This window comes from Schistocerca piceifrons, chromosome 4 (assembly GCF_021461385.2).
Source record: "Schistocerca piceifrons isolate TAMUIC-IGC-003096 chromosome 4, iqSchPice1.1, whole genome shotgun sequence".
In the NCBI taxonomy this organism is placed as follows: Eukaryota; Metazoa; Arthropoda; class Insecta; order Orthoptera; family Acrididae; genus Schistocerca; species Schistocerca piceifrons.
Genome location: NC_060141.1, coordinates 249,969,605 through 249,989,799, shown reverse-complemented (window position 1 = coordinate 249,989,799; position 20,195 = coordinate 249,969,605). Strand labels below are relative to the sequence as shown.

Here is a 20,195-nt window from a genome sequence, read left to right as displayed (position 1 = left end):
TACTATAGCTGGTTAAGGGAATTTCAAAATAACCTTCTTTTCTACTCTTGAAATGATTCTGTACTCTCAGGATACTTTTGTTCAACTCTGTTATATTTTCGTCTCCACAATAAAACTACTTCACAAGTTTCACACAAGTGTTCAACTCTCGTGAGTCAACCCCGTCTTGGACCATTAGATACTAACAGATACAATTACAATATGTTTGGTTTAATAACCCCTATAAAACCAGTTCTTGCTTCTCGCAAGTCCAACACCAGAAAGTTGAATGTAAGTGTCTTTAGTTCAGTATATAATTCATTTGTTCACAACAATACAGTTGTTACACCATCAAAGAATAGAGCATGCTTGCTCCTTGTACTGGACATACAGCTTCCATAGCGTGCACTGCAAACACTTGTGCATGCTGATCGACCATCACCATTGCAGTATTTTCCCGATACACATCCATCCTGCGCACACAAAAAACCAGCGGCGAGGTAGACACGTCTCCACTTTGTCATTCTCGTACTTAAAATATCGGGTGTTCGAGACAGAGGAAAGCTGAGTGTCTCTAGAACTTACACCAAAATTCTCGAGGCACTACAGTGTATTACTAAACCGTCAGTTTAATAAGTACTGGTTACAGAATGCTAACGCACATGGTTTACAGAGAAGTGGAACAACTGGTAGAGGTCACACTAAAGGAGGATCAGTTTGAGTTGTGGAGAAATATAGGTACATGACTGACTGTATGATTTATCTTAGAAGATAGAAGAAAGAATGAAAAACCCACAGTTATAGTGTCTATAAGTTTAGAAAAAGTGGTTGACAATACTAACTAGAAAAATCTCCTCAAAATTCTGAAGTTGTCAGGGGTTATGTAGAGGAGGTGAAAAATACATACAAATTGTACAAAAAGCAGACCGCAGTTCTAGGAATCGGTGGATATGAAAGAAAGGCAGTGATAGAGGAGTGTGACAGGTTGAAGCCTATCACCGATGCCATTCAGTCTGCACATTTTAGCAAGCAGTAAAGGAAACGAAGAAGAAATTTGGAAAGGGATTTAAGTTCAGGTAGAAGAAATAAAATGATGATGACATTGCAATTCTCTCAGAGACAGCAAAGAACATAGAGGAGCAGTTGGATGAAATGGCTAGTGTCTTAAAATGAGGTTTCAAGATGGACATCTGCAAAAGTAAAGCAAGGATAACAAACTGTATAGTTGAATTAGATCAGGCAACATTGAGGAAATTATGTTAGTAAATGAGACACTAAAACTAGTTGACTGGTTTTGCTGTTTGGATGGCAAACTGACTGTAATGTAAAATGCAGATAGGAAATAGCAAGAAATGTACTTCTGAATAAAGATATTTTGTATATATAATGTAAATGTAAATGTTAGGAAGTCCTTTCTGATAGTATTTATCTCAATTGTATCCTTGTATGGAAGTAAAATGTATACGATAACAGTACAGAAGATTAGATGGGTAGTTTAGAAATTTGTAGCACAACTTGACTCAAAGCAGGGACAGATTGATAAGATACATCATAAAGCACCAAATAATAGTTAATGTGTTAGTGAAGTGGAGTGTAGTGTGGTGAATAAAATTTGTGTCACAAAATTGTTCACTTTGAAAAAGGAACAATTTCAGCTCATTGTGATATGTGTCAAAGATTTAGTCTTGCTGCACAAAGCTTTTAACAAAAAAACACAATGCAGTATATATATTATTTTTAATAGGCAACAAGGTACATATTTGCCTCAATGCTTGTCTGAGTAACTGCAGATTTCATTAAGTTTCCTTCCCACCATTAACCACTAACTCGTGACTGCAAACTATATTCAAAGGGAAAATTTTATGTACCATCATTGGATTACATATAGTAGGATGCTGCTCATGTGCATAGGCTGTTTTTTTACTGTTGTTATATTTAATGTCCTTTATGCATTAAATAAGTATGATGTGGAAATGCAGATTAACAGTAGACAGTAGCATAGGTAATCACTAATCTGTAGCTAATTGATGCATGGTTTGTAGATATAGGTAAGAGCACATAGCTTGTCACTAGTTTTTAGGACCAAATCTTGGCTACAGTAAGCAGTTACAAGTGGATGTACATTGCAGTAGTAGTTATAGAGGACTGAAGAGATTTGCGCAGGATACACTATTACATAGAACTGCATCATATCAGTAGTCCAAGTAAAGACCGCCAACAAAACAACAAGATATCAAACAACTTAGCTACTAACAGAGATAAGAGCATTCAAGCGTGATCTCTTTAAATGTGTAAAGTTCATAAGCTAGAACATGAACATGTAATTAATCATGAAAATAATGACATTCTGGAAGTTAAGCAAAATGATGTCCTATCTACTAAACTATTCTCAGCAGTCCTCGAAGAATTTTTCATGTTCTTAAACAGAAGGGAAAAAAAAGAAGGCATATTTATTAATTGAACATATCTGAACCACCTGAATTCGGTGATGATATTGTACTCTTTGTGTTTCTCAATTGGAAGAGATTACTAGCACAAATTTGAAAATAGAACTGAAAATCAATTGGAATGAACAATAATAAAGTATAATCACAACAACAAAGAAACAAATAGTTCATATTTACAAGCAAGTAATAAAAGTTGTTTCTATTTTTTGTACTTATGGCAGTTGATGATGATGATGATGACTAGTTGGACAGCCAAAGAACTGCACTGAAGAGTAAAAATTGCCTCAGATGTTTTCAGTATACTGAAAAGGTTTCTCAAAATAAGGCTTCCAATTTGTCTTCCATGAAGGTTTACAGTCACCATTAGTTAGCAGCTTTAACTCATTCAATAACCGAGTGTTGCTCAGCGAACAGTGGAAAGATGCATATTCACAATTACTAGGAGGGTCAAGAAAGCAAATAAATGTATCAGAAAACAGCAGGAGTGGAAAACTTAATTATAATGGTAATCAAAATTAAATGGAGGGAGCCATAATTTATAGCCAGCTAAATAGCTGGTGAATGGATCAAATAAGTTCTTTACTAAATTCACAGAGATAAGAAAAGAAATGCTATGACCTAATGGAAGGTGGATGTATGGAACTGAAAAACATAAAAGGCAATGTGGGTGCATGTGGCAGAAGAAGACTGTGATGCATGGTGGAGCCTGAAGGAGATCTTTCTTTGGTACTGGCTGGTTATGATGATAGTGGTGATGATGATGATGATGATGATGATATTATTATACAGGAAATTAGGAGGAGGGCTTGAAATATGCAGGATGTTGTAAAAGGTAGTACTCAGGGGTAACTTGACCATTAACTTGGAGCATGTGCATAAGGAAATGGCTGGCAATGGCAGAGAGAGGTAGGGAATCTGGTGGCAGCATGACATGAACAGTGAAGAAGTAACTGAGAAAGGGGTTGATGTCTTTAATGTAGTGAGGTTTGCTGTCAAGGGTGGGCCAAACGTGTTGGTGACTGGGGCAGAAGATTGTGGAAACTCAGACACCTGGCACCTTTTGGTTCTCTGAGATGATTGGGTTTATGTATTTTGGGATGCATTTAACAGACACATGAATAGAAGGTGGTGAGAGTGAAAAAGAGATGGCATTAGGTGATAGGTTCAGGGATGAGTAAAGCAAATTAAGTAGTTTGTGATGAGGATGCTGCTGTTCTGCTTCCGTGTCACTGTAAGTACAAATGGTTAACAGACTAGATGATTTAATTTGTGGTTCTGACAATTATCTTAAATTGTACTGTAATTACATGTATACCATTTCACATTCATAATTCTTAGGATTTGTATCAAATGAACAGTTTAATTCTGACGACATAAATGTCATTTCATCATTCATTCATCATCCTTTCTTTCATTCTTTTTTAAATACGGGCTACCCAGGCAAAACATATAATGATGTAAAATGTAATAACTTGAGATGTATTTGAGATATTTATTATTAATTTGCTATCACAACTATGGTAACTGAAAATGTTTACTGAGTTTGCTTTTAGCAGTTGGTACCTCTTACACAGGTATGTAACTGCTTTGTTCACATAAACAGGCATCGGTAGCCATGTGGACTCCACAGCAGACATTCTATACACATTCTCTCGTGGAGCAGAAGTCCGTCAAGAAGGTTGGATCATCAGATGTGGTCTGACGAAGGTCCACAGATGCATCATAAAATCACCACACACCAAACACAGCATATTACAGAAATAACTGTAGACACACAACACATTCTCCCAGCCAAATGCCACTCCGCACACTGAGTCATCAGATATGCATCTCTCACCACCTATTGGTGCAAAGATCTACTACTCCTACTTTCCAGATGGCAGCACCATTCCTGAGAATTTTGGATTCTACCTCTTAGGCGCATTCTTCTTTGTGGGGCATACAGTTAATGTGAAAATGTATATAGACATTTTGGAGCAGTATCTTGCGCCACAACTTTCTTATGACATGATCTTTCAACAAAGTGTCGCACCATGCCTATTTGTGAGGCATTTATTGGATCATGAGTTCCCAGATCGCTGGATTGGGAGAGGTACATTACGCCACTTGATTTTTTTTTTTTTCTTTGGGGGTTTATCAAGAGTCAAGTGTACCAGATATCAGTTCATGATCTACCTGATCTCTGCCATCACATTTGTGCAGCTATCGCAAATGTTAGTGTGCAGTGCTGCAAAACACTTCAAGAGAAGTGGAATGTAAATTGGATGTCTGCCACAGCACTAATGGTGTGCGTATTGAGGTGTATTAGGTGTATAAAAAAAGCTTTTTGAGGTACCACACATGTAGAAACATACTGTCAATAAATATAGTAATTACTTCACCGATTATTACTTTTTATATTATTATTTGTTTAACCCAGATAGTCCAGATTTGTTCTATGTTCATATTCTATAACGTTTATCATGGCTGTGATGCATCGAACGTGTAACTAATAAATGAACAAATGATTTGTTATAATCACTTCATTGCAAAGTGTAGCACAGTTCCTACTTTGTCCATAGTCATATCACTCTGTATAGTGATATCAAGACTTGCGGTGGGACAAATGAAAAAGTAATTGGGATTACGAATGTCCCAATTCTCTTGCATTCTGTTAATTACTTTACTTCTTTAGTACTGAACACTGCAAGTGCAACTTTCACTGTCTAAGCTTTCCCTGCACCTGCACACAGTATCATACCTCAAATGTAACTCTACCAGTTTGATACTCCATTACTTTCAATTAATATTGTGGTCTTCTGTCCAAAGACTGGTTTGATGCAGCACTCTCTGCTATTCTACCCTGTGCAAGCATCTCCATATCCAAATTATTGCTGCAACCTATATCATTCTGAATCTGCTTATTGCATTCTTCTCTTGGTCTCCCTCTACGATTACACCCCCACCCACCCACCCATACACACACACTTCCCTCCAGTACTATATTGGTGATTTATTTTATTTTACATGTCCAGTTCCATAGGACCAAATTGAGGACAAATCTCCAAGGTGGTGGAATGTGTCTGTGCATTAAATTACAACATAAAAGTAATAACAGATAAAATAAAATGTAATGACATAAAATAAAATGTTTTCGAACCCAAAAAAGATAAGCCATAAGTTTATGTAAATGCAATCAACTATATAACACAGGAATCAGCTTAATTTTTCAAGGAACTCCTCAGCAGGATAGAAGGAGTGACGCATGAGGAAACTCTTCAGTTTCAATTTGAAAGTGTGTGGATTACTCCTAAGATTTTTGAATCCTTGTGATGGCTTACTGAAAATGGATACAGTAGTATACTTTACACCTTTCTGCACAAGAGTCAAGGAAGTGTGATCAAAATGAAGTTTTGGATTTCTGCCTGATATTAACTGAATGAAAGCTGCTAATTCTTGGAAATAAGCTGATATTGTTAACAAAGAACAGCAGTAAAGAATACATATATTGAGAGGCCACTGTCAAACTAGTGAATGGGGGTCAACAAGAGGTTCGCAAACTTACACCACTTATTGCCTGAACCACCTGTTTCTGAGCCAAAAATGTCCTTTGAGAATGGGAAGAGTTACCCCAAAATATAATACTATATGTCATAAGTGAATGAAAATAAGCAAAGTAGACTACTTTTCATGCCAAACTATCACTTACTTCAGATACTGTTCGAATAGTAAAATTGGCAGCATTAAATCTTTGAACGAGATCCTGAATGTGGGCTTTCCACGACTGTTTACTATCTATCTGAAAACTTAGAAATTTGAACTGTTCAGTTTCACTAACCACATGCCCATTTTGTGAAATAAAAATTCGGGTTTTGTTGAATTGCGTACTAGAAACTGTAAAAACTGAGTCTTACTGTGTTTTAGCGTTAGTTTATTTTCTACAAGCCATGAACTTAGACCATGAACTGCACTGTTTGAAACAGTACCAGTGTTGCACACAGCATCCTTTACTACCAAGCTAGTGTCATTAGCAAACAGAAATATTTTAGAATCACCTCTAATATTAGAGGGCACATCATTTATATAAATAAAGAACAGGAGAAGCCTCCCTGGGCTACCCCCATTTCACCATGCCCCACTCACACCCCACATCATAGCTTTTTCATCACTGTGGATAATTTATTTATTTATTTATTTATTTATTTATTTATTTATTTATTTATTCTTTGCCCATGGACTCCAGCTGAAAATCCAGCTGAGAGTATTGGGTGTGTCATACAATAGCCTATTAACATCCAACTTGATTTCAATATATATATAAATGAAACAAATGATTAAACAGAAATAGTCCATAATCATACAAAGGTTTTACATGTTTCACATTATATGTACACACAAATCAAAAAAACATACAGAAATGATAATTTTTACAGGTACATTTCAGTAATGATATATTTAAACACATCTTAGTATTCACTCAAACTGTATATACATTTCTCTGTGAGATATAGTTTCAAATGATTTTTAAAACATTTTAGATCTGTTTCTTTTTTAATGATTTTGGGGGGTTTATTAAAAAACCTTTTGCCTGCTTCTTCTGGGGCAGTCATAGACAGTTTTAGATTTCTGTTTATCATGTAGTAATTTTCATTTCCTCTTGTACCGTGTTTGTGTACATCTTTATTTAGGAGGTGTTTATCACTTGACCTTACCACCATTATGCTTTGGTATACATACAGTGAATATACTGTCATAATATTATAGTGTACAAAAGCTTGCCTACAGGTCTGTCTTGGTGGTATTTTTGCAATGCATCTCACTGCCCTTTTCTGAATTGTGAATATTCTTTTTAGGTAGCCAGCTTGTGCATTTCCCCATATACGAACCGAATAAGACAAATGTGGGAAGACAAGTCCATAATACATTGATCTGAGGACTTTATCATCCACAGTCTTAGCTGTTTTATGCATGATGAAGATCTGTTTGTTTATCTTTTTACACAGTGCATCTATGTGCTCCCCCCATGCCAAATGTTTGTCTATTATAGTTCCTAGAAAATTTGTGCTGGTTACTTCTTTAATAGTGTTTCCATTTATATTAACATTTATATTATAATTTTCACTATGCTTGGTCTGAAATACTACATTCATTGTTTTAGACTGATTCATAAACAGGTTGTTTTGTGTTAAATATTTATTTGCATTTTCAATAGTCAGGAGTGCTTCCTTCTCAAGCTCCTCCTTTGTGTCAGTTGTGCAAATGATTGTTGTGTCATCAGCATACATTATAAGTTTCTGATTTATATAGTTAGGGAAGTCATTTACGTAGAGTATAAATAGTATTGGCCCAAGCACAGACCCTTGCGGCACACCGTGTTTAACTGTTTGTAATTCTGATATGTAGTTTGTTATGTTTCCCCCACTAGTATGTCTGATTTCTGTACATTGTTTCCTATTTGTAATGTATGATTTAAGTATGTCATAGCATTTTCCTCTAATTCCATACTGATATAATTTCATCATTAATTTTGAGTGGTTCACACAATCAAATGCCTTAGATAGGTCCATAAAAATCCCACAAGTCTTTTGTTGCCTGTCAAGTAAATTAAGAATGTGCTCAATTATATCTGTTGATGCTGTTTTTGTTGACTTCCCTTCTCTGAAACCATGTTGTGATGAATGCAGTATACTGTACTTTGTTATAAAACTTACAATTCTATTCTTTATTATCATTTCATAGATTTTAGCAAATGTTGAGATCAATGATATTGGCCTGTAATTTCCTAATTCATCCCTGTTCCCTTTCTTAAATATTGGCTTCACTTTACTTACTTTCAGTGAATCTGGAAATATACCTTCTTCTATCGCAGCATTCAGCATGTGTGTCAATGGTTTTAATATACATTCTCTGCATTCCTTTATGAGATGTGATGTGACACCATCCAAGCCAGAAGAATGTTTAATTTTAAGTTGTTTTATTAGGTTTGACACTTCTGCATCTGTTGTAGGTATGAAAACCATAGTATGATTTGTATGTGGGGGGTTTAACAATTTACTTACTGCATTTGTTTTATTTTGACTTATTAATTCGTCTGCTACAGTAATATAATATCTGTTAAAAGTATTGGCTACTTCTAGAGGGTTTGCGTTGCTTTTCCCACTCATCAGTGGGCAGATGTCCTCTGCCCGATTTGTTACTTTTCCTCTCTCTCCATTAATGAACGACCATAAACCTTTTGAGTAGTTCTTTCCCTTATCTATAGACATCCTGATGAATGATGCTTTAGTTTCTCTGATAAAACTACAGTACTCTTTCTTTTTTATTTTATACAGTGTGTTGTAGGCCTCATTATTTTTTTGTTTGGAGAGGTCATAATACACTCTCAGATTATTTCTGGCATGGATTACTTCTCCAGTCACCCAGCTTTTCCTTTTTTGTTGCTGTTTGACAAGCCTTTTACTAAAAGGACATGTAACATCATAATAATAATTGAATAAAGAATAAAACTGGTTCCATTTGGTGTTTGCATCTTTAGCTGCATATATTGTTTCCCAGTTTTCTGCCTCTAACATCTTTTTTAGCAGATTTATGTTATGTGGGTAGTTCTGTCTTCTCATCTCCCATATCTTCTGCACTGAATCACTAGTATTTATATTTATGTCTATCATGATTGCAAAATGGTCTGCTAATGTGGAGTTTATTACCTGTGTGTCACAATAGCATGTAGGAATATTTGTTATTACATGATCAATAATAGTTTCACTATGCTTTGTTACTCTGGTTGGTTTATCTATTTTTATTTTTAGATTGTATATGCACAATAAGTCCAGTAGGGTCTTAGTATTGTCTGTATTTTTACTCGTGTCTATGTTCAGATCTCCTATAATGATCAAATAAGCATATGTTTTTGAGAGGTGTTGGATTATATCTTCCAGCTGTTCAAAGAAGGTTTTAATTATACCATTTGGTGATCGATACAAACCTAATACACAACATAAATTCCCAGCAATTTTAGTTTCCAGTGCTGTAGCTTCAAAGCTCAATTCTATAGCATATTTTGTTATATTTATGGCTTTAGTTGATTTATAGTTAGAAAAAATAGCAACCCCACCACCTTTATAGGAAGTTCTGCAAAAACTAACTACTTTCACATAATTCTTCAAGTTGTACATTCCTATGTGATTTTCTTTTAGCCCATGTTCTGTAACTACTAGAATGTTTGGCCTATACTCCTGTAATATTACCTCTAGTTCCTCTGTTTTATTGTTTATGTATTGAACATTTTGGTGAAGTATTCTAACAGTTGGCTTTAAATGTAATAGTTCCCCTTCCTGTAATATACTAAGCAGTTCACTTGCTCCCTTTGCTTCTGGTACTATGCAGTGATTTTTTTCAGTTTGTGTCAATAAACCTGGAACGTATCTTTGTCCGGTGTTTATATTCCTCTCACTATTGTCACACTGGTATTTAAAATGGACAGTTTTACTTACATCTTTTTCCATGTTCTCTTTCTGCTTACTCGGTACCATAAAAAATTCTCACTTAGTGTAGCAGATCTCCTAGTTCTCAGGCATCTGTCTTGATTGGAAGCTGCTTCTGCTGTTGATCTCCCAGGCCTCAGGCACCTCTTCTGTGTGGTTGCTGTTGCTGGTGGCTCCTGTGCTCACCGACTTGGTGACTGCTCTTCTTTGTTAGCTGCTGCAGCTAAATGACCTTTTACTGTCTGTTGTTAAAGTTAGAAGTGAACAAATTGTGAGCTACTCCCCATATTCCATAATGGTCCAACTTCTGGAGCAATATTTTGTGATCAACACAATCAACTACCTTCGTTAACACAAAAAAGATGCCTAGCATTCGAAACCTTTTGTTTAATCCATCCAGAACCTCACAGAGAAAAGAGAATATAGCATTTTCAGTTGTTAAACCTCTTCTAAAATTGAACTGCACATTTGATAGCAAATTATATGAAATGTAACAATCTATTATCCTTACATACACGGCCTTTTCAATAACTTTAGCAAACACTGATGGCATGGAAATAGGTCTAAAATTGTCTATATTATCCCTTTCTCCATTTTTATAAAGTGGCTTTACTACTGAGTAATTGTTCAGGAAACTGACCATTTTAAAGGAAAAATTACAATTATGGCTAAGTACAGGGCTAACATATGCAGCATAGTACTTTAATATTCTGTCAAGCACTCCATCACATCCATGAGAGTCCTTAGTCTTAGTGATTTAATTATTGACTCAGTCTCCCCCTTGTCAGTATTACAGAGTAGTACTTCAGACATCACTCTTAGAAAGAGTTATATGATTCCCTGTAGAAACTAAGTTTTTATTTAATTCACTAGCAATGCTCAGAAAGTGGCTATTAAACACTATACATATATCTGACTGACCAGTAACAGAAATATTTTTACTACAAACTTGATTCCTTGATGTCTCAGAATGTGCCGTACCAACTGATCCTTTCTTCTAGTAAGATTGCGCCACAAATTTCTTTTCTTCCCATTTACATTCAGTATCCCCTCATTAGTTATGTGATCTACCCATCTAATCTTCAGCACTCTTGAGTAGTACCAAATTTCAAAAGCCCCTGTCCTGTTTTTGTCTCAACTTTTTATCGTCAGTGTTCTGCTTCCATACATGGCTACATCCCACACAAATGCTTTCCGAAAACACTTCCTAACACTTAAATCTATAATCTGTGTTAACAGATTTCTCTTCTTCAGAAACACTTTTCTTGCCATTGCCAGCTTACATTTTATATCCTCTCTACTTTGGCCATTGTCAGTTATTATGCAGCCCAAATAACAAAACTCATCTACTACTTCAAATGTCTCATTTCCTAATCTGATGCTCTCAGCATCATCTGATTTATTTTGACTACATTCCATTATCTTTGTTTTGCTTTTATTGATGTTCATCTTATGAACTCCTTACAAGACATACTTCATTCTGCTCAACTGCTCATCCAAGTCATTTGTCGTCTCTAACAGAAATACAGTGTTATCACCAAACCTCAAAGTTTCTACTTCTTCTCTTTGAACAATTTACAGATTAAATAACATTGGGAGTAGCCTACAGCCCTGTCTCACTCCCTTCTCAACCACTGCTTCCCTCTCATGCCCCCCCCCCCCCCCCCCGATTCTTCATAACTGTCACCTGGTTTCTGTACAAGCTGTAAATAGCCTTTTGCTTCCTGTACTTTACCCCTGCTACATTCAGAATTTCAAGGAGAGTACTCCAGTCAGCATTGGCGAAAGCTTTCACTAAGTCTACAAATGCTATTAATGTAGGTTTGCTTTTCGTTAACCTAGTTTGTAAGATAAGTTGTGCAGTCAGTATTGTCTCACCTGGAATCCAAACTGATCTTCCCAACAGTTGGCTTCTACCAGTTTTTCATTCTCCTGTAAAAAAATTCATGTTAGTATTTTGCAGTCATGACTTATTAAACTGATAGTTTGGCAATATTCACACATGTCAACACCCAGTTTCTTTGGGGTTGGAATTAGTATGTTCTTTTTGAAGTTTGAGGATGTTTTGCCTGTCTCATACATCATGCACACCAGATGGAAGAATTTTGTCATGGCCGGCTCTTCTAAGGCTGTCAGTAGTTCTGATGGAATGCCATCTACTCCCAAGGCCATGTTTTGACTTAGGTATTTCTCTGTCTGTAAAATTCTTCTTGCAGTATCGTATATCTCATCTCTATCTGTTTCCTCTTCCAGTTCCATAATATTGCCTTCAAGTTCATCTCCTTTGTATAGACCCTCTGTATACTCTTCCCCCTTTCAAATTTCCTTTCTTTGCTTAGGACTGGTTTTTCAACAGAGCTCTTGATATTCTTACAGCTGCTTCTCTTTTCTCCGAAAGCCTCTCTAAATTTTCCTGTAGGTGGTATCTATCTTTCCCCCTAGTGATATATTCTTTTATATCCTTACATTTGTCCTCTAGCCATCCCTGTGTGGAAATATTGCACTTCCTTTCAATCTCATTTTTTAGAAGTTTGTATTCCCTTTCATGCGCTTCATATGCTGCATTTTTATATTTTCTCCTTTCACCAGTTAAATTCAATATCCCTCGTGTTATCAAGAGCTTCTACCAGGCCTTGTCTTTTTACCTATTCAATCCTCTGCTGCCTCTCAAAGCTACCCATGTGCAAGTCTGTAGTGGCCTATTGTCCCCTCTGGAGCTGTCAACAACCCCTCTCTCTCTTTCAACTTATCCAGGTCCCATCTCCTTAACTTCCTATCTTTTCGCAGTTTATTCAGATTTAATCTACAGTACATAACCAAAAAATTGTGATCAGGGTCCACATCTGCCTCTGGAAATGTTTTACAATTCAAAATCTGGTTCCAAAATCTCTGTCTTCCGGTTACATAACCAGTCTGAAACCTTCTTGTTGTGTATATGTAAATGGAAAATCCAGGATGGAATGTAACAAATTTATGAAAAGGAAAGTGGCTACTCTCCAGATCTCTTCCACATACACAACCTCCTTTCAACCCCCATTGAATATTCATCTACTAATTTTCCTTCTCTTCCTCTTCATACTGGTTAATTCCAGTCCCACATCACAATTAAATTGCCATCTCTCATAACTACCTGAATAATTTATTTTGTCCCATAATACATTTCTTCAGTCTTTCTTCACCATCTGTGGAGCTTGTTAACATATAATCTTTACTGTGGTGGGTGTGGGCTTCATGTCTATCTTGGCTACGATAGTCAAACAATGGAAAATCTAGGATGCAATGTAACAAATTTATGAAAAGGAAAGTAGCTACTCACTATATAGTGGAAATGCTGAGTTGCAGATAGGCACAACAAAAAGACTGTCATAAATAAAGCTTTCGGCCAGTAAGGCCTTCATCAAAAATAGATCTCACACACACACACACACACACACACACACACACACACACACACACACACAGACGCGCACACACGCGCGCAAATGCAACTTACACACACATGACTGCAGTCGTGTGTGTGTGTGAGTTGCTTTTGCACATTTGCACGTGTGTGTGTGTGTGTGTGTGTGTGTGTGTGTGTGTGTGTGTGTGTGTGTGTGTGTGTGTGTGTGTGTCCTATTTTTGATGAAGACCTTACTGGCCAAAATCTTGATTTGTGACAGTCTTTTTGTTTTGCCTATCTGCGACTCAGCATCACCATTACATGGTGAGTAGCAACTTTCCTTTTCATAATATTGGCTACAATAATGCATTCACGGTGCTGTTCATAGTAGCTTACCTGCATTGCTATTTTCTATTTTCTTATTCATTTATATTACTATATTCCTATGATACCTTTAAATTCAGCTTTTTGCAGACTATCTTCACACCTGCTAAACTGCATATTACAAAACACTCTCGGCAGTTCCAAATAGAAACAGTTATGTACTTGTATGCTAGAAAGTTTAAAATCCCGCTACCAAGCCACTTCAAGAAGTAAATAGATATACGGGAATATTAGTAAACAGAAGTGTCACAAACAAAGCAGTGTATGCACCTTGTGACAGGTATGTGCCCATGCCTATGGGTGGGGGAGAGGGGGATGGGGTGCTCTGCCCCCCCCCCCTCTCTCCCCCCGAATCACCCAAGCTCTTCAACATAGGAAAAAATGTGTAGTCAGGTGTTTTTTCTTTTAAAAAAAATGATTTAAAAGTCGGTATTACAGGGTATTTTTAACTGGGTCATAACTGGATTTTTTTTTTTATGGCTACTTACAAGTCGACATTGTCTTCCAAAATATTAAAAATACTTCATACCTCCAGATCTAGTCCCTCCCCTTATACTAACTATCGTGTACCTGCCCTTGCCTTGGCATGATTGTGGTTCATCACAATTTTGGTGGAGCTTTGTGTGTAAGGGTAGATTGTTAGGGCAGAATCTGTTTTGATACTATGAATGTTTGTTCTTCTAGTTTTTTGGGTTGGTGTAATTGAAACGAGCTATGAAGCAATATTGTAACTGAGGAATTCTTCGAAGGTTGCTAAGGAATGGATGGATCGGAATGGCAGAGTAATTGGGTGAATGTATGAACTGGGTCAGCAAAGGTTTAGTTTTGGCTTTTGAGTGTGTTTTGATTAGTAAAATAGGCATAAAATAAGTGATTCCACTGGAGGTAGTAAATGGAGGGGAGCAGTTTGCTGATTAGTCCTAAATGATTTGGCTTCCAAACCAAAGGTGAACTCTGTGGTTATATCTGACGTGGAAGGAGAGCGGATTGCTAATTAGTCCTAATTGACTTGGTTTCAAGACAGAAGAATAAGTCTGTGGATACTTCTGACATTTATGCAGTTTAGGGGTTTTGGAGGCTAGGTTAACAGCTATGTCACCCACTGCAGCTGAGTGGTCAGTGTGTCTGACTGCCATGAGGAGGATCCAGGTACTGCTGGTGTTTTTTTCCTTTATGGTAGGACTGCATCAGAGTCCACTTAACCTTGTGATGCCAATTCAGTAGCTACGAAATGAGAAACAGCAGCTCCAAGGTCTAGGAAGCCAATAATGGGTGGTAGAGCCGTGTGCTGACGCAATGCCACTTCATGCTGCATCCAAATTATGCCTCATGGCAGTGGATTACACAGCAGTCAGTCAGTATTGTGTGGTCCTCAGTATCTGACCGTGGGGTTGGTTTTTCCCCTAGGTTAGAAAATTGCAGGAGAAGTAGGTCTACCATACAGTGTCCAGGTGCTGTGCAAAGTTACTGTGTGTATGTGTCGGGGGGGGGGGATGGTTTAGTTGCAGTAGTCTTCTTTGGTAGTGTGGGATTCAGTAGTTTTCTGAATAATATTTAAAATTTAAATGCTGCTCCAATTGGTGGAGGGATAGAATTTCAATCTGGAAGATGGAGCATAGAAATAGAGAACCACAAAGTAGAAGACATATGTGGCTTAGAGAAGCATGTACCATGATAATATGCATTAAATCTTCAACTTCATTAATTGTTGAGCATAATTCGTTACTCTTTTATTATCAAACGTTTCTTATTATGAGAGTTACTGTACTCACTATGAGAATAAGCTCAAATGGCTAAAATTATCAGTAGCATTTTGTAATATTACACATCAAAAGATTCTCCTTTATTTTTGCTAACATAATTCATTCACTTTGTTTAACAATGATGGAGTAACTCATCTTTGAGACAGTCCTTCTGAAATTCCATGACTCATGGAAGTCCACAGACGTATATGACCTATGTAGACACCAGATATATCAGGTGACATTATATATAATGAACGAAGAGACTGACTGACGGACTTGATTGTGTTGTCTGGCTCAGATCCCATATGTTCTGTTGAGTCTTCTGGCAAGGTATCTCATGGTGATACACTAGTACAATCTCAAAAGAGAAAGCAAAATTTGTAGTGCTAGATACACAGACAGAGCACAGAAGAACCAACTTAAAGTGACTCAGAAAAATATACCACAAAGTGACCCTATATGATACTGAGTAGCTGCAAAAGTTGTTCATAAATGCACAAAAATTTCACTTCTGATTACCAGCAGGCCTTACTAGAGTCCTCAGAGCATTTCAGTCTTGATATAACTTTCAAGCAAGAGCACCTGTGTAGAAAATTAAGAATCTTTCAATAATTTCACATGATCATGATATAACATCAATGTTGGCATTATCGTTTACAAGTGTAGCGTCACAGTGTTATTAACAGAACATTTTCACACAACTTTAAAGGAGATGTGGAAAGGAATGTGGCTGATGAAATAAATGTGTGCCTCAGTAGGTCTTCTCTGTGGCCCTCAGTTATTTTTCCTAAAATTGCCACAATATGAGAGGATGTGTGACATTTGAAATATCAGTCAGTGTCCTCACTGGAGAAACTGATAACAATAATTTATCCAGATGTTACCACATTAATGAGAAGCCTATGCGGTGATTATGTGATTGGACGGTTCTTATCACGACCGATCCTCCTCGCTCTCCCTCCATGCACTATAGGCTTATACTTCATGCAAACACGCCTGAGGTGTTGCTGAGACCTTTGAAGCCACTGAAACTCCATACTAGCAGTAGGATACAAGTTAAAGCTCTATTTCACAATGTAATGCATTAGTTTAGAGTCACCATGTAATATGGTAAAGAGCATTGGTTACAAGTTTTGTAAGATGCCTAAACCTGACTGGACTACAGTGCACAGAAAATATCACCAGCTGGGATAATGTTGTCTTGTTTGTGTATGTGTATGTTTTATTTGCCTGTCAACTCTGAGGAAAGACATTGTTTCCAAGCTGAACAATAATTTCAGTCTTGCCTGTCAACTGCTCAACATGTCACTATATGATGAATGATCCTTCCATTATTTGTATTCTATACACCACTTTTCAATCCTGTATTGACCTTAAGAAAGTGTATGGAAACCTTGTTACCATGATGCAACACGTTAAGAACAACAGTTGTATAATTTATGGATCTGATGCTCACGTATGTCTCTACACAAATATGTATCCCCTTTCTTATTCTCAGTGCATGATAAATTTGCTAATATTGCTACAGCAGGTATTTCTCTCATCAATATTTTGAAAAATGTCTCCACCCAAACCACGTAATACTATAAAGATGTAAGCTGCAGGTGAAGACCACATACACTTGCCACTGGAGCAGTGATATGCACAAATGCTTCTCTAAATTTCATAGCAAAACATGTGTTTAGCTATTAATACTATAGGAATATTATAAAAGAAAAAAGCATTTCTACTTAATAGAATATTTACAGAATGTAGTACCTTAATTGGTGTTCTACTGTGACATGTGTAATTCTCTCATCACTTCTAAGTTGGAATCAATTCCAACCTATCAGATGCTGTATGTTATTAAATTTTGGTACCATAATTTATAATGTCTGTCATCAGTGTGACATAATAGTTCATTGGTCTCTTTCAGAATTTAATCAGTGATTGTGAGAATCCATTTTCACGTTCAGAGCTGAAAAATTCTGTGACGTTCAGTGAACCATCCCCTGATTGGGTCGTGTCCAAACACCTAGTTGTTGTTGAAAACATTAGAAAGATATGCATTGCTCTAGTGGAGCTTTGGTAAGTTCAGATATCACTTATAATGACTTCTGAAAATACGTAGTATGTAATAATCTAAGCATTGTCCTTTTATAAATGTATTTGTTGAAGACATTTTAATTCTTAAGACACTGCAAAAATTGAGAGAATCTGAACATCTGCCTAGACACAGTCCAGCACTAACCAGTCCAAAAGCAATACATACTCTTCTTATTTATTTTACTTGTTTATGGGTATACATGTGCTTGGATTTATAAGTCGCCACTCACCATAAAAATGACATATTGAGTTGCAGACAGGCACAATGAAAATACTGTTACACATTGAGCTTTCTGTCAAACCTTTAGACCAAATTTTGCCCAGAGTGGCTGTAGATAGCGGTTTGTGTGTGTGTGTGTGTGTGTGTGTGTGTGTGTGTGTATTCTTTCGGAATAAGGTTTCGGCTGAAAGCTCAGTGTGTAACAGTCTTTTTGTTGTGTCTGTCTGCAACTCAACATATCATCTCTTCGTCGTGAGTACCAATCTATCCTTTCCCAAATACTGTTGACATTCCAAACTATACTTTCCATTGTTTGATAGATCTGTAAGTGTGAGCTAACCTCTTGGACATGGAACAAGTCAAATACATTATATAGAATAAATTGGCATATTCATAGAATTAAAAACATATACATAGACATAGAGTAAAAATACATTTACAGAAAATAAATAGTAATGATAGAACAGAGCTGTAGTAGTAACAAAGAGAGAATTGCAAAAATTGCCCCATTCACCAAGATTTTGCCATTATCTCATTTTAAAATATAGGCAGATGTAGAAGATTAGTAGCAAAGGTGATGCAGTATTACCTTAAAATGTTTGTTTACAAATGCCACTCACAGATTATGTCTTAGGTCTGTTCCGACTTGCCAGTTGTTGTCTAGAAGGCAGTCGGTCTTAGGCGCTGCAGTCATGGACCGTGCAGCTGGTCCCGGCGGAGGTTCGAATCCTCCCTTGGGCATGGGTGTGTGTGTTTGTCCTTAGAATAATTTAGGTTAAGTAGTGTGTAAGCTTAGGGACTGATGATCGTAGCAGTTAAGTCCCATAAGATTTCACATACATTTGAACATTTTTCTAGAAGGGACATGTCATCAGCAGGTTGCCAGTCCCTCCACAAGAATCCTGATAATGCTGATGTTTCTTTAGTCAAGCAGCTCTTCGGAGGTGTTTGAGAATGGCTGTCTTTGTTGCTGGCAAAATATGATCTTGACTTTATATTTAGAGAGGATCTGACATATTTTAGAAGAATATAATATGTTCGGAATGCCATGAACTTGAACTGTTCTCAATCAGCTTCTTAGTGGGGGGCAGTCACCACCAGTTTAAATTGCAAAGGCTTGTGGATCTTCCATGGTGAACAGCCATTATCTTCAAAGAATTTTGAGATGTTCATGTTCTTCCTGTGAATAGTCCTAATCAGCAGTCATACGTGCCCTGTGTACAAGTGTTTTTGAGACTGGGTGATAACAGTGACCGGCTTGCAGGCACAGATTTGTATGTGTCAGCTTGTGAAAGGCACTATATCCCAGGGTGCTGTTGGTTTTACAAAGATGCAAGAGACCCAGGAAAGGGAGACATCCATCCTTTTCAAGCTCCATAGTGAATGGGATGTTCCCATGATTGGAATTCATGTGGTCCAAGAATTAATGAAGTTTTTCCTCACAACATCAGGCCACACTACTAAACTGTCATCCACATACCTCCTAAAGGTGACAGGCTTTAAATGTGGAGTCCAATTCTTTTTTCCCAAAATCTTCAACAAAAAAGTTGGCCAGCAAATGAGGCAAGGGACTTCTGATGGCAACCCAGTCAGTTTGTTCATAAAGATAAGTTGAGGAGAGCAAGTGCTGAAACAAGATTGTAATCTGTTTGTTAAGCTGTTTTGCAATCTGGGACAAGAACTCTGTGAATGAAACTTTGCTAAATAATGACACAGCATCAAAACTAACCACAAATCCTAGTTGCTGAGGCTCCGGGTCTTCATATTACCTATAAAATCTTGTGTGTAAAAGCCAACAAAGGATGATTGTGCTAAATTCTTATAATGTTATGGATCACATTGTCTGATATGCTTCCATTGCTAATTTTCTGAATTTATAATTTTTTAGTGCTGTCCTGTGTGTAAGAAATGACATATTCAATTGAGGAGACAAGTAATCCCTTATAGTTCACTATAAATTTATTTGTCTATATCACAAAATAAAGAATCAGTTAGACAATCTGTTTCAGTTACTGAACAGCCATCTTTGGATTGTAGCTCATAATGCAACTTGTATCATAAAGCATATTGCCTGTGTCTATGTCTGTGGTAACATAATGTAAAATAAGCTTTCGTTGAACGTGAGTTCATTCATTCATTCATTCATTCATTCGTTCATTGTGGTCAGTAAATTCCATCAATAACCAGAACTTTCAGAGATGTAGAACTAACCAAGTGATATAGTAAAAAATTCAAATCAGTATCCATCTATTACTGCAGTAAAAATCGACTATCACTGTACTGCATATTACTGTTCGTGCTTATGCTATGTAAATGTAACCTAGTAAAGTAGCTGGAATGTCTCTACTTTGGGGGAAAAAAAGACCTGTACTTTGCTCTGTTACATTAATTAGCTACTGTTTGGTCTTATGCTCTCGGCTCGATATTTACATGAATACAATGGAATTTGTCAAAGAAAATAATGTACTACTTATGTGCCTGTTTACAGTACAC

The 20,195-nt window shown here is 36.8% G+C and overlaps 1 protein-coding gene across 3 annotated transcripts in view; it reads left to right on the top strand.

Moving 5' to 3' along the window:
• Positions 1–20,195, top strand: part of LOC124795037 (transcriptional protein SWT1) — a 283,974-nt gene that overhangs the window by 219,624 nt on the left and 44,155 nt on the right. For all 3 annotated transcript variants that reach the window (XM_047258819.1, XM_047258818.1, XM_047258820.1), the window contains one exon: positions 17,313–17,464. In XM_047258819.1, the coding sequence (XP_047114775.1) occupies positions 17,313–17,464 (152 nt within the window). The remainder of the gene's footprint in view (positions 1–17,312; positions 17,465–20,195) is intronic.